Below are 14,465 nucleotides of genomic sequence, written 5' to 3' on the forward strand. Positions count from 1 at the left end.
TTATAAATAATGTTACATATATGTACACATTAAAAAAATCTCCATTCAATAACCAAACACAAATGCGTACAATAAATGACAATATAGGGACAGTAAAAGTTACCATTCATCAAGTACAAAGTGACACCCCCCCCCCCCCCACGAATCCAATATGAAATGGCAACTACATGTACTTTTACAATTTTCACTTTAACCCAAAGGAAAACCATAGCCTATTTCTCCCCATTACACAACATGTTGGCATTCTTGGTACAGCCAATCAGTTTTGCAAAGGTCGCCAAATGAAGATGTGGAGAATTTTAACTGAAAACAACAGCTCATTACTTCAAAGTAATGAGTTTTTGCTGAGAATAACAAGTCAAACGACATGTGTTCATGAGATACAAACAAATATAGATTCTTTACAAATATAGGGACATGCTAGAAAGCAAATACATATTTTGTGTACAGGCATGTAGAGAGCATGGTCCTCGGGAAAGATTTGACTATGACAGAAGACCACTGTCTTGTCTTACTCACAATGATCATTGGCTGGATGATGATTTTCCAGAACTTGAGCAGGCATGCAGTCATATGTAACCGGTCAGAAGCCATCTCAAATGTTTAAATATCAGCACCGGTTCTGCAATGCTCCATCCCAATACATTGCAGTCATATGTAACCGGTCAGAGGCTATCTCAAATGTTTAAATATCAGCACCGGTTCTGCACTGCTCCATCCCAATACATTGCAGTCATATGTAACCGGTCAGAGGCCATCTCAAATGTTTAAATATCAGCACCGGTTCTGCAATGCTCCATCCCAATACATTGCAGAGTTGCCACGAGAAAGCGGTTAGGACCAACTCCCAATGACTGCGTGGGAGTTAGCAAACCATTAACTGTAACAGCAATACACATTTTCAATGATATACATTGTTGGAGTCATGTTGTTTATGAGAATCCAGTTAAGGGAAGATGATCTTTATGCGTTATGTCCTCAGCAGTACCATTGTTACAAGACCTGAAAATGCAAAAGAACAAATTTAACTAACAGGAAAGAAATGTTCTTTTTTTTACACAACTGAGTAGACTGACGTATAGATAGATATCTTTGTTGACACACTACAATGCTTGAATTGGCAGCATTATTAATCAAATCACGGTTTTAACTTCTGAGAATAAGTCCTTCATATCGATTCTTACCTAATACATAAGCAGCGATGAGTTTTTGGTTTTGAGTAAGAAGCATATAATCTGGCAGTCGAGTTTCCGTGTCTCCGTAATTTGGCAACATCAGGGCAAGGATGCAAGTGACAGCAGCGATAATGACTATCAGGCTAGGGGCTGAACTGGAAGTGGAATGCCCTGCAAGGGAAAGTGAGGAGGAAAGATGATGGTTAGTTGAGTATCAACCAGTATCTTGTACCCTGCTACTCAAGGGTAGACATGCATCACCAACTTTGGCTTTTTCGAACCTTTAGCGTTAAATCACGAATGGCTTATGAATCTTTGATTACCTGGTTAAGAAATGTGGTATCGATGTTAGTTGTAGCATCCTAAGATGATGATGATTTTGATCATTGATCAATTTGATGATGATGATTTTGATCATTGATCAATTTGATGATGATGATTTTGATCATTGAGATCATTGATCAATTTGATGATGATGATTTTGATCATTGATCAATTTGATGATGATGATTGTGATCAATTTGATGATGATGATTTTGATCATCATCATCATCATCATCCCTTGAATTTGGCCTTATGAAACGTAAGGCCAACCAAATCTAGCTGAAACTGCATACCTGACCTAGATGTCATGGTCCGCTGTACCGTGTCCTCTCTCATGCTTGATGGTAAAGCCTCAAAATTGTCATCTGTGGGCGGATTCTTGTCCCGTGTTGGCAGGAGCATGGCAATTATATCTTTTTTACCTGCAAGGAAGAGGAAAACAATAACTTTTGGATCATTAAGACTCAACACAATCATGGACACTTGGCACATCCATGAGAACAAAGTCTTAGGTATCATGGGAGGATGTGGAGAAAACAGCCTTGGGTCACCAAGCTTTCAATATCATTACAACTTTTTATGACCAAAACAATCGTATTTACGACTTTCTTGGAAGAAGTTTACAGCGACAAATTAAGAATAGAGAAGTGAATCCTTTATAACTAGCAAAAAAAGTTAACAAGCCTTTATGAATACCGGTAAAGTGCTCCGCAAATGTAAGAGTTTCGTTTTGAGGATGAAATCACTGCTTATCTGCAGGTAAAACTGGGTAACTTGCTGAGTTCGATAGTGATGACCAAATTTTTTGTTGCAGGCCACTGCGATGACCACCACTAAGTCGAGGTATTTGTCCCTAGCAATAATTACTAGTATCCCATGACACTGCAACAAAAATCACTTGTTTGCGGGGCGGTTAAACTCACCTATAACTTTCTTTTTACCATGTTCATATATATGAATCCTGAACTTGTCCCTCAACCCCTCACTAAGGCCACAGATTTCAAGATGACGTATAACACTGAAAATATTACAAAATCATCATAATAGGGTGTCAGCATCACAAAATAAGATGCTGATTTCTCTATTGCTTCATTCCGAAACCATCCAACAACTCTAAGGATAATTACATGTATCTGGACCACGGTGCACTTTCAACTTTTCATAACTTATCGTCATTTAAAATAGCCATAACCCTGTCCTTCAGAAAAACCAGAATTATACTACTACATGTACCAGTTTGTTAAAATACTTCAGGTGGTCAGTGCCGTCCAAAATGAAGAACTTCAAGCCCACTCAACTCTTCTGTCACGTTTTACAGTACCCAAGGCCAAAATTACTTTAACTTTGATGCCATAATAAGTTTTGAATTCGAGGCCTGATACTTACATGTCAATACAGCACCTAGACTTGATGACACCTTCAGAATCCACTACCATGTACTTTTTAGGAGAGGTGCACAAGACTAGAAGTGAAAAAAAGATACATTTAATTAATTTTAAAAAGTGTGTTTTCGGTTTAAGTGGCCATTACTGGATCTGGGCCCAAGTGTGCTCAATCAGTGTTAGAGACAAACACTAATCAGTATTAGAGACAAACACTAATCAGTGTAAGAGACAAACACTAATCAGTGTTAGAGACAAACACTAATCAGTGTTAGAGACAAGCACTAATCAGTGTTAGAGACAAACACTAATCAGTGTAAGAGACAAGCACTAATCAGTGTTAGAGACAAACACTAATCAGTGTAAGAGACAAACACTAACCAGTGTAAGAGACAAACACTAATCAGTGTTAGAGACAAACACTAATCAGTGTTAGAGACAAACACTAATCAGTGTTAGAGACAAGCACTAATCAGTGTTAGAGACAAACACTAATCAGTGTTAGAGACAAGCACTAGCATTCGCTAAACACAGCGTTTGTCTGCAGAAAATTTCATTTACAATGGTAGCATTCGGATAAACACCAACATTACTGCTAAAGCTGCTTGAGCAACTGAACCCTCAACACAAGACACTTCGGCTGCAACCTCACAACACATCCAGTAATCCTTTTAAGAAACACATCAAAATGCCATTGAGTTCCATCCAAATGCTTCCGGCAACTGCAATGTTTCTCACCTGATTAAGTCTTTTGTTTGCGCTGGCATAGACACCAGATACGAGGAACCATGGCTTTATGCCTCTTTTGAAGGACTGTGAAGAGCCAGGAGTTTTAGTTCCTTGAAAAGACCGCTTGATGGCCACTCCGTTTTATCAAGAATTTCAGTCCTGTGTTCTCCCTGGGATTAGAGTAGCGAGCTTTGTTAACCTCTGGACTATGAGCCTTGACGTTCTTACCTTTGAATTTGAGCGTGAAGTCATATGGATTGTAAACGGTGAGGACTTGTTTATGCGTTGATTGGTCGTCGATAAAAAAGTTGAGACTCGATGGAAAGACGAAGACGGGCAGTTTGCCATCAATCAGGGTCGGTGGCTGAACAGAGTGCATTGTGGTTTGTTGGAATGAATCTGAAAAAAGTAAAGTCCTAAAGATGTGAGTATTGTCTCTTTATCATAAAGCATCTTGACCACCAAGGTCTTTACATCTTGCCAATACAAATTGTCTTCAAAATGACCTGAGTCCTGATCCTAATTCTTCTTCTATAACGTTTGCACTGTACTTGGAGGTGTTACTTTACAGGACATAAATGTTGCCTTCAAAGTTCATATCAAGGCAGGATGAGTGTTTTTTCATGTGCCACTACAGTTAGGGACCAATTGGGTTTATTGGCCTAGCTATTCATGTTCCTCACTTGGTGATGTCTTTTACTTACACTGGCAGAGACACTAGATACAAGGAACCTAGTCAGTCTCATTAAAAAAAATGTGAAGAGCCAGGATTTTTAAAAAGTTTCTTGAAAGCCACATTGGTTCATCCAAAAATACAATCCTGGGTTCTCCCCAGGAGCCAATTAACATCACTACGCACTAGGCTCCTCGCAAACCCGCTCACAGGTCCTGATGATGTAAAAATGCTCCTCTTGGAGAATGGCTCCCTCAGGCAAGAGCAAATGCAGCATTTGTGAACTGAACGCAAATTAAAACTACATACTCTTAATAAGACACAAATTAGCTTTAAAAACTGAGGAAATTTTGACGTTGACTTTGATATATATATCCTCTCAGTGGAACAGAAACATTACAATGAAAAGACAATAGTGACAGAAATCTCAATAGAAATGTTTTTGTAATCTACCTGAAGTGGGCCAGTCCATTGTTGTCTATTATGTCAGCTGTCAATTTGAACTCAGGTGACCCAATTCTTGCCAGGCAACAATTGGCAATGAGCCAATCAACAAGCAATACAAATTCATTCATCATTACACTTATGACATAGCAGATAGGCATGTGTATACATCCTGTTTGTTTTTTGTAAACAGAGCGGGGGTGGGGGGGGGGGCTACAGACGGTGCATTAACATCAAGACTGATTACCCAAATTAGGTCGCTTATATATTTTTGTCAACACCAACAAAAAATTAGGGCAACTAAGATATTTTTACTGTTAGTTACAAAAAATACATTAGAAAGCTTGCCTTATTTATTTTTGCTGATAACTGACAGATTTGGGCTTCACAGTAAAGCCAAGGCAATAGAGAGGTGACTGGTCTGTGCGCCCGCACAACTGTCTTCGAAATTGTCTATGCTTAAACCTACCGGGTACAGAAGTCAGAAAAAACTTTATATGGCAAGGAGTACTACTATACTACTAGTCTACTTACCATAGACGAAAGTCACGAAAAGTCAAGAATCAGAAAATAAAGCCCAAACACACACAGCCAGCAACTTTATTTTGAGTTGACACCTGACTCAGACTCAGACTCATGAGACTGACACTGACAGACTGAGAGAGAGTCAGATACAGAGACCAGGCAGAGGGCAGAAGAGTCTGGGCAACTGGTATTTCAAAGTGACAAATAATCTGAAATCTCAGGTCAAATCAGTATAATTTTATGTTTGATGGGAGCTAAACAAGTTGACAAAATAGAGGTATACCTTTCGAGCTGTCAAAAATGACCTGTCAGACTAAATTCATTGAATATTTATGTTTGGGAAAGCCTTTTCGCACTTCTAAAATTATGTTGTTGTGAAGAACGTATCGGTTTATGTGCTTTACGTCATCAGAAATTGTGTTCATTAGGTCAGCTCTGACAGGAAGTGCAAATGGCAGCGGCTAGGTGTGGAACATGAATAAACTTATGTCAAAATACCGATTTTTAGATGGATTGAAACGATCTAGAACATTCTAATGCAATCGAACTTGGCGAATGGTACCCAGGATAACAATATAGGTAAACCGATTTCAGTTGATTTCTGTAAAACAGCTTGGAATGGTCTTTGAAAACCGGCTGATTTGTCCAAATTTTTCATTTCTGTACATCAATGCATAAGAAGTACTGTGTACATTTATGTACACAAAATGTACATTGTCTGGGTGTGTTGACAGCTTGTGTATTTTTGTGTTGAGTATGCTTTGTTTAGTAACACAATTACCCTCGAATTTATGTATCTTGTTTATTTCTAGGTATTCTGGCTGGTATTTCATTCTATTTTCTATCTTATAAGAACTGTCTATTTGTAGTACAACTTTGCCTCTTTCCTCCACTGATTAGTGCCAGTGGTTGATTAGGAAATTATGGTAGTACTAGTCGGGAGACGGTAGTCCCAACTCAACTGCCTTACTGGAAATGGAATTGACGAATTTAAAGAAGTTTGTTTGGGCGCTGACCAGTCATGCATTTCACCTGGAACAAATTGTCACAGTGGCTCATCTCATTGTCTGGAGTTTGCTGAGGCCTTCCGACGTGTTGGCATTTGTTTTGTGTGGGCCCTGGTTCGTCTTTGTCGAAAAAAGCCCACTATAGGTCAACATACACATGACTTGGTTCCCTCCTCTTGGGTAGAGGAGGCCCCCGGTTGGTTTCTCGCCTCTGGTATTGTCTGGGTAGTCGTTCTTTTAAGTATTTCATCAACAGGAGGAGAATAGTCTTCTTGTGATAAGAAATTACGCTACTACATGTATAATCATTTTGAAAAAGTGCTTGAGTGCCCATGGCATACCCATGCAGTTCTTTAGTTCGTCAATCTCATACTTTCTCAATTTCAATTTCAGACTGCCGGTATGTCAAGAGGACAATATGAGATTTGTGATTGACTATACAGCCATTACCAATTTGCTGCTGTTTCAATTAAAAATACAATGATGGTCAATCTCCTATAGATAATACCTCAATTAATTGGGATGAGGTATTAATTGAGGCTTTTTCATTGCTTCCAATAGTGTTGACCTCATTAATGCTATGTAGTTTTCCCCATTTGACAAAACTGTTGACCTGCATTTAGGATTTTTTGATTGTTTTAATCCAGAGCATGTCTAGCTTTCTGTGGGTGAAAAAAATGCGAGCCATTCATAGGTTTTCATTTATATTTATAACTTCTATGGAGGTCATAATAAGGCATCCATGAGTCTGTGCCCGCCAGGCTTGTCTTGTGCACCCCATCTCAACTGATGCTATACTTTGGTTTGCCTTGGTTCATTTTCTGGTGGTGTCCAATACAGAACTTTGTGGCTACGCCAGGATTTCCTCACCTCACGCAGCCTGCTCAGGTTATGGCCCAAGCTGTTCAATCTGCCACTTTGATTCAAATTGATGTTAGAAAGCTCTTTTATTAATCTGTAGGCGCATACCCACGACGTTATGCAAATGTATATTCACAACATAACAACAAGATGCGTCTTTGACAGAGTGAAAAACTGTTTAAAATTGTAGTATCAGTTAGTACAAACGGTATCAATATCTAAAAAGTTAAATGTTAAAATGAAAGATACTGAATGTGTTTTTTATATGCGAGAGTTGAGTGGGGTGCCCTTGGTAGTTTAGAAAACTTAGATTTACGAAGTGGGTTACTGCAGGTGTTCACAGGTTCTCCCCAAGGTAACTTGCGATTGCAACATGTGCAAGTGCACTGCTGAAGGAAAAAAACTATGCTCTCTGTGGATGTGATATTGAGATACCTGCATGGGCAGGTGGACTTTTTTTCCAGGTGATCGATCTGAATTGAAGAGCAAGTTGTTTTTCAATTTCATATTGGTGGATAATTAAAATGCCCTTTTAGTTTTATTGGTTATTGAGCTTGATCAGTGTCCAACTGTGAGGGTAATGGAGAAGTGGATAAGCAGAGGGGGGCCGGGGGGGGGGGGGGGGGGGTGGCAGAGGGGTTATCTACCCCCCAAACATCTCCATAAATATGTTTTCATGCAGATTTGGGATGAAAAGTGGTGTCCTGCCTCCCCCCAGGGAGGTTCCTCGAGCCAAGGATGAAAAAGTTACGATCCTTTCAGCTGAGTGATGGGCACCTGTAAATTCCTGTGCTATTGGCTACTACATGTAACTATAGTGTACTACAAGGCCTGCTTGTTAGTAGCATAGGCCTTGTCCATACCATTTTGTAAATTGTAAGCTTACAAGCAGAGTCACAGCTTCTCCTTCAGTTTACAATCCATCTAGCAACTTATAAACACTATCCTATACTGCTACCGGACAGGTGTACATTTTCCAACTGGAGGCGGATGCACTGAATCTGATTCAGTTTCAACTCAACTATACTTGACTCACCTGTACATTTTATCTAAAAAATTAGCATCAATGAACATACTTCAGGTATATTTCCGTTTCCAGTATTTATTTTCCAAGATCCTCATCTTATCTTCATGTTTTTCCCTGTAAACTTTGATGTGAATCGTGATTAATTACCAATTTCATTGATGTTCGGGCTGCCGTTCATCTTGAACCAAAGTTATTTCAGAAATGTGCAATAGTGGTGTAACAACTAACATACTGGAATCTGGATATTGCAAGTTATCTTGTTTTTTACAGATTTTGTTCTGTGGCATTGAAGATGTCCAATGAAAGTTTTTTTTAAATCATAAACCTATCAGTATCAGTTCAGGTTGCTGACTATTTGCCTGGAGTTGGATGATTGCAATCCTCATCTGCATTTTGGTTCAATCGTTGTTGATGAAATGATAGTCTGCAACAGTGCAGGTGTTGTCTCCTCACATCCAGTTTTGATGTTGGCCAAGGCACCGAGGCAAAGGGGGAGTACCCCTTCAAATGGAACCCTCCCCGGCCCGGGTTCTCAACAGGGTTTTCTCAAAAACAGGTTGGCACTACCCTTGATATTCAAGACATTTTGCCAGTGTGCAAGACAAGGTAGGGTGGCGAGCAATTTACATGTAAGGTGCATGTAGGCTGGCCCTATGGAAATCCTTTCAAAAAACTCAGAGAGCAAGGTTCATGTAGGGTGACTGCTTCCGAGGTAGGGTGTTATTAAAAACTGCCAAGGTAAGGTGGGATGCCCTGAGAAATGGCCTTGTGGAGAACACTGCTGCCAAGCCACTTGCTGCATTAGATAGGGTGGTATTAAAAACTGCCAAGGTAAGGTGGGAAACCCTGAGAAATGGCCTTGTGGAGAACACTGCTGCCAAACCACTTGCTGCATCTGGTAGGGTGGTATTAAAAACTGCCAAGGTAAGGTGGGACGCCCTGAGAAATGGCCTTGTGGAGAACACTGCTGCCAAACCACTTGCTGCATCTGGTAGGGTGGTATTAAAAACTGCCAAGGTAAGGTGGGAAACCCTGAGAAATGGCCTTGTGGAGAACACTGCTGCCAAACCACTTGCTGCATCAGATAGGGTGGTATTAAAAACTGCCAAGGTAAGGTGGGAAACCCTGAGAAATGGCCTTGTGGAGAACACTGCTGCCAAACCACTTGCTGCATCAGATAGGGTGGTATTAAAAACTGCCAAGGTAAGGTGGGAAACCCTGAGAAATGGCCTTGTGGAGAACACTGCTGCCAAACCACTTGCTGCATCAGGTAGGGTGGTATTAAAAACTGCCAAGGTAAGGTGGGAAACCCTGAGAAATGGCCTTGTGGAGAACACTGCTGCCAAACCACTTGCTGCATCAGATAGGGTGGTATTAAAAACTGCCAAGGTAAGGTGGGAAACCCTGAAAAATGGCCTTGTGGAGAACACTGCTGCCAAACCACTTGCTGCATCAGATAGGGTGGTATTAAAAACTGCCAAGGTAAGGTGGGAAACCCTGAGAAATGGCCTTGTGGAGAACACTGTTGCCAAACCACTTGCTGCATCAGATAGGGTGGTATTAAAAACTGCCAAGGTAAGGTGGGAAACCCTGAGAAATGGCCTTGTGGTGAACACTGCTGCCAAACCACTTGCTGCATCTGGTAGGGTGGTATCAAAAACTGCCAAGGTAAGATGAGAAACCCTGAGAAATGGCCTTGTGGAGAACACTGCTGCCAAACCACTTGCTGCATCAGATAGGGTGGTATTAAAAACTGCCAAGGTAAGGTGGGAAACCCTGAGAAATGGCCTTGTGGAGAACACTGTTGCCAAACCACTTGCTGCATCAGATAGGGTGGTATTAAAAACTGCCAAGGTAAGGTGGGAAACCCTGAGAAATGGCCTTGTGGTGAACACTGCTGCCAAACCACTTGCTGCATCTGGTAGGGTGGTATCAAAAACTGCCAAGGTAAGATGAGAAACCCTGAGAAATGGCCTTGTGGAGAACACTGCTGCCAAACCACTTGCTGCATCTGGTACGGTGGTATTAAAAACTGCCAAGGTAAGGTGGGACGCCCTGAGAAAAGGCCTTGTGGAGAACACTGCTGCCAAACCACTTGCTGCATCAGATAGGGTGGTATTAAAAACTGCCAAGGTAAGGTGGGACGCCCTGAGAAAAGGCCTTGTGGAGAACACTGCTGCCAAACCACTTGCTGCATCTGGTACGGTGGTATTAAAAACTGCCAAGGTAAGGTGGGACGCCCTGAGAAAAGGCCTTGTGATGAACACTGCTGCCAAACCACTTGCTGCATCCGCATCTGCAACTTGCTGCATCAGCATGTGTGGCATTGGCTGCATGCTACCACTCGCTGCTATCAGTCTGGTTATTTATGGTTTGGATAGTAGAGTAAATCACAATAATTTGTCACGGTAATTTTATTATTGCTCCAATAGAGACTTCTAATGGCGTAATTCAATTGTTACATGCCGAATGCCACTTGCCAGCTACATAAGATACACATCAGGCATATTTAAAATATTTAGAACAGAGTTCTAATTTGACAGGCTGGTGAAATATTTCTAGAATCGTATCGGTAATCAGCAGTAATCATGGCCGTACTGGAGGGTGAATGTGCACCGAGGGTACGGCATGCAAAATTAATGCATGTTTGTTCCATTTGGCGATAAGATATCGTAAGTCTAACACCCAGTCCCAGGGTCTGTGGAGCATTATTGACATTTGGTCAATAATGTGGTTAGTGGTTCCACCATGGTTGCATCATTGGTGGGGAGGGGGGGTTAGTAGAAAAACTTTGGGAAAATGACCCCCCTAAAAAAATGTTTTTCTTGCACAAAATACCTGTATTTTGCTCCAAAAACAAAGAACATTTCTTAGCTAGAAGCCAACTTGTCAGCTAAGGAATGGGTTACATTGTATAGTCCCTCCTCCATGCTCAGAACAGGCCAGATAATCTTTACCCTGTGATGTAGAATGAAGTTGAACTTGATGCCATGATGGGAATGGGATGATGCAGTGGCAGTCCGCCTGTATTTTGTATCATAAAGCATCAACATTCATAATGTGATTATAAAACTCTGATACTACTATTATTACAAGCAATAAACATTTGGCCACTTTCACTGGAAGAGGCTAGCAGTTAGGTCGATGTCATTTATCAAACGAATTACTGCGTGGGCTGGCAGTTCTCTGAAGGCCAAGTGAACAAGTGTGTTTGTTTTTGGGTTGTGAGGCAGCAGGGTCTCTGCCAGGGTGTGGTACCTTGGGTACGTAAACGTTTGACGTACCGATAGATACTCTCAAAATATAGGAGAAAAAATGGGAATTTGATTACCAGATGATATCTATGCAATTAGATTACATAGGAATGTGAATTCTATTTGATATTTTTGATGAAAATCAGCTGGAAAATCATATACAAGTACTACTTGTCTCAGAAGAAATTATTATTTTTGATTAAAAAAAAATTTAAATGTAAAATAAATTTTTATGACCCCCTCCCCAAAATGAACCCTAGTGGAAAGCCTTGGCAAAAAATTTCGAATTTTCAGCGTTCTACTGTAGTAGTATACAAACATATTGTATGTTGTTATTGGTACTGTAATTGTGTAAATGTGCAAACCAAAAGTTACAGCATAGTTGAGTCATCAACATAGTGTGTACACCTAATATTACTTTGGTTACATAAAATATAGGTAGATTAATAAACATTTGTCCTGTCTGGTTGTATGAGCATGTACGTAGACATCTCTATTTTACAAATTTTTAGGGGGGGGGGGCAGGTGTAGTCACCATATCCTAGTGGCAGTGGTGGTACATGAAAACCAGTCTTGTGTCGACTGCTTGACTGTTAATCCGATGCATTGTGTCATCACCTGCATGTATGCTTAGATTACCTGAATAACAGGTCTCCAGGCATAGGCACAGTGTCAGTGCATTACTCAGTGCATGACACAGCTGCGTGATCGTGTGCATCCGTGCCACAAAAGCCTTGAAAATGAAAGCGTGTTCCACTTCCTGAATTATGATCTGCTAATCTTTTTTTAAGTGTCAATGAATAAATCTATTCTTGTGGAATGATCATGTACGATTTGTGGTAGTCTCTGACTAATCTCGCAGTAATGTGTTTTAGAAAATCTTGCTGTTGACTTGTTGACTTTAGCTGCATGGCCATGAGTGGATGAGTCAAAATTTAAAGCATGCTGAATGCTGTCATCCACGGTGTAGACATGTTAGACGTTTGAACACGAATAGTGACCCTGGACATGTCGTCCTCAGTTGTACAGGTGTAGGTGATGTCCCAATTCCACAGGTCTCATGTGCAGGTGATAACCCCATCATCTCTTGGATTTAATTCATCCCTAGTCTAAGCAGAAACCTTTCAGTAGAACCTAGATGAGCTGCTCAATCTGGGCAACAACCTTAGCATTTCTGACTGTTGAAGACCTGGATGGAGTTAGGCATGTTATGCAAGGAGACCTGCCTAGAGTCTCACACCGACAGTGGGGATCCAACCAGGGACCTCTTGATTACTACTCGTAGACCCGACCTCTACACCGGCACACTGCGCAGCTTCTTGGAGACTCCTCGGAAAGTCACTCATGCCTAATAACACACAGTGCTGCAAAATATCATCATTGAGTCGAGCATTGTCAAGTGCTCATGATGCCAAGCAACTGCTCAAGTTGAAGAAGTAGTGTAACTAATACGATTAGAATCAGAACAAATCAATTCGTCCCCGGAGTTCTCTTTAAAATTCATTGATTTGTTGAACAGTGTTGATGATGACTAATTGTGGAATAATACAGTCGAAATCTATGTAAAAGTTATTTATTTATCAGGGACAGATATTTCTACTTTTCGGAGGAATTTTGTTTTCAAAAGTCCACATCCTCATTGCAAGTTCAGAATGATACTTGCCATTGTGTGTCTATTTTTTTGGCAAAGCCAACCATTGACCAAGAAGTTGAATGCATAAGATATGATATGATACAATAGTCTCTTGAAAAGACGCAATGTTATATGAAGCTCTTACTTTCAAAAACACATTACCACACTCAAAACGTGCAAGGAATCCAAACTGTTGTTACAATACCCTCGGGCCCCTGTTGGTGGTTGCAGAAAGCGTGCAGAGAATGACTTTTGTTATGTATTGAGAGTACAGTACAATACGACCTACTGTCCCGTTAGACATCCATCATCCAAAATGTGATTATCATTTCTTGATTGGGAGTCCTGCTCTCCCACACGGAGGGGTCATGATGGTAAAGCACATAATCAGATCAATAGTCTGACGAACATATTGTATCATGTGTAAATTATTTTACTGAACTGCTAAGTTATCATGGTTGTTTATAGGTTATCACTAATTTCATGAATAAAATTGATACACAAAATTAGCCACATTTTAAAACAATTAAACTGTAGGAAATTTTCACACCTGAAAAAAAATTATGAAAATTAAACTCCTTGTTTCTGAAATTTCTGTGAATTTCAAATTTTTTTAAAAAACGTGAAAAAGTGATGTGAAAATGTACAGCTCTACAGTAGTCTGTGCATTTCCATTTGATTGAAAACAGACTGAGTGAGTGTGTTTGTATTGACGTTACAGTCAGTAGTATTGTACTGTATTTATGTATGTGATCACCAAGTCCAGTCATCCATTACCTCGACAAGGACACAGCACTGAGTCACAGGGACAGATTTGTATGTATGATTAATACCAGTTGAAATCAATCCTCAGGGTAGTTTCTGTATCCTGTCTCCCTCGTTATGACATTCATCTGTTGAATTGTAGAGTACATAGGTTCAACTTGCAGAAAATGGTTGGGGGTTGCAGTTTTAAATCCCCCCTCCCATTTTGTTTGGTGATGGAATAAGGAACGGCTCTTGCCTCCGTAAAGACTCAGGACCTTCAGTAACATGTAATAGGATCTGAATACTATCCTAGACCACATTTTCATACTGCAATATTACACAATGGAACCTCCCTTAGCGACACCTCTCTATTATTAAGGACAACCTCTCTATTGAGGACACTACTTTTGGTTGCTTCCATTCAATTTTACCTCTCTAAAGTCTAATCAGGACCCCTCTCTATTAAGGAAAGCAGAGGGTGTCCTTTTAATAGAGAGGTTCTACTGTACTTTTAAACTATAGTGGTGTCTGATTAATTTTTAAAATAATTTTTAGATCTGGGTTAGGAAGCTCCAGAACTAATATAGTATTTACCAAATCTAAGACTTCTGTAAAGTAGCCTGCTGGGCCCTCGGGGGTTGGGGGGGGGGGGCATTACCATTACCATGACCACAGACTCAACAG

General features: G+C 40.4%; 2 protein-coding genes across 5 annotated transcripts in view; one reads left to right on the forward strand and one right to left on the reverse strand.

Annotated features, from left to right (window-relative positions):
- Positions 1 to 14,465, reverse strand: part of LOC135495182 (motile sperm domain-containing protein 1-like) — a 14,707-nt gene continuing 242 nt past the window's right edge. Inside the window, exons 1-7 of one of the 4 annotated variants that reach the window (XM_064783660.1) lie at positions 5,536 to 5,636; positions 3,839 to 4,009; positions 2,886 to 2,961; positions 2,423 to 2,517; positions 1,793 to 1,921; positions 1,185 to 1,346; positions 1 to 1,002 (exon numbers count right to left, since the gene is read on the reverse strand). In XM_064783660.1, coding sequence (XP_064639730.1) covers positions 971 to 1,002; positions 1,185 to 1,346; positions 1,793 to 1,921; positions 2,423 to 2,517; positions 2,886 to 2,961; positions 3,839 to 3,989 — 645 coding nt within the window. In that variant the 5' untranslated portion in view covers positions 3,990 to 4,009; positions 5,536 to 5,636 and the 3' untranslated portion in view covers positions 1 to 970. The other 3 variants (XM_064783662.1, XM_064783659.1, XM_064783661.1) reach the window with 3 other exon arrangements.
- Positions 5,693 to 14,465, forward strand: part of LOC135495184 (ras-related C3 botulinum toxin substrate 2-like) — a 23,396-nt gene continuing 14,623 nt past the window's right edge. The window contains exon 1 of the mRNA XM_064783663.1: positions 5,693 to 5,831. Coding sequence (XP_064639733.1) covers positions 5,789 to 5,831 — 43 coding nt within the window. The 5' untranslated portion in view covers positions 5,693 to 5,788. The remainder of the gene's footprint in view (positions 5,832 to 14,465) is intronic.

Source organism: Lineus longissimus, chromosome 10, assembly GCF_910592395.1.
Source record: "Lineus longissimus chromosome 10, tnLinLong1.2, whole genome shotgun sequence".
Taxonomy (NCBI): domain Eukaryota; kingdom Metazoa; phylum Nemertea; class Pilidiophora; order Heteronemertea; family Lineidae; genus Lineus; species Lineus longissimus.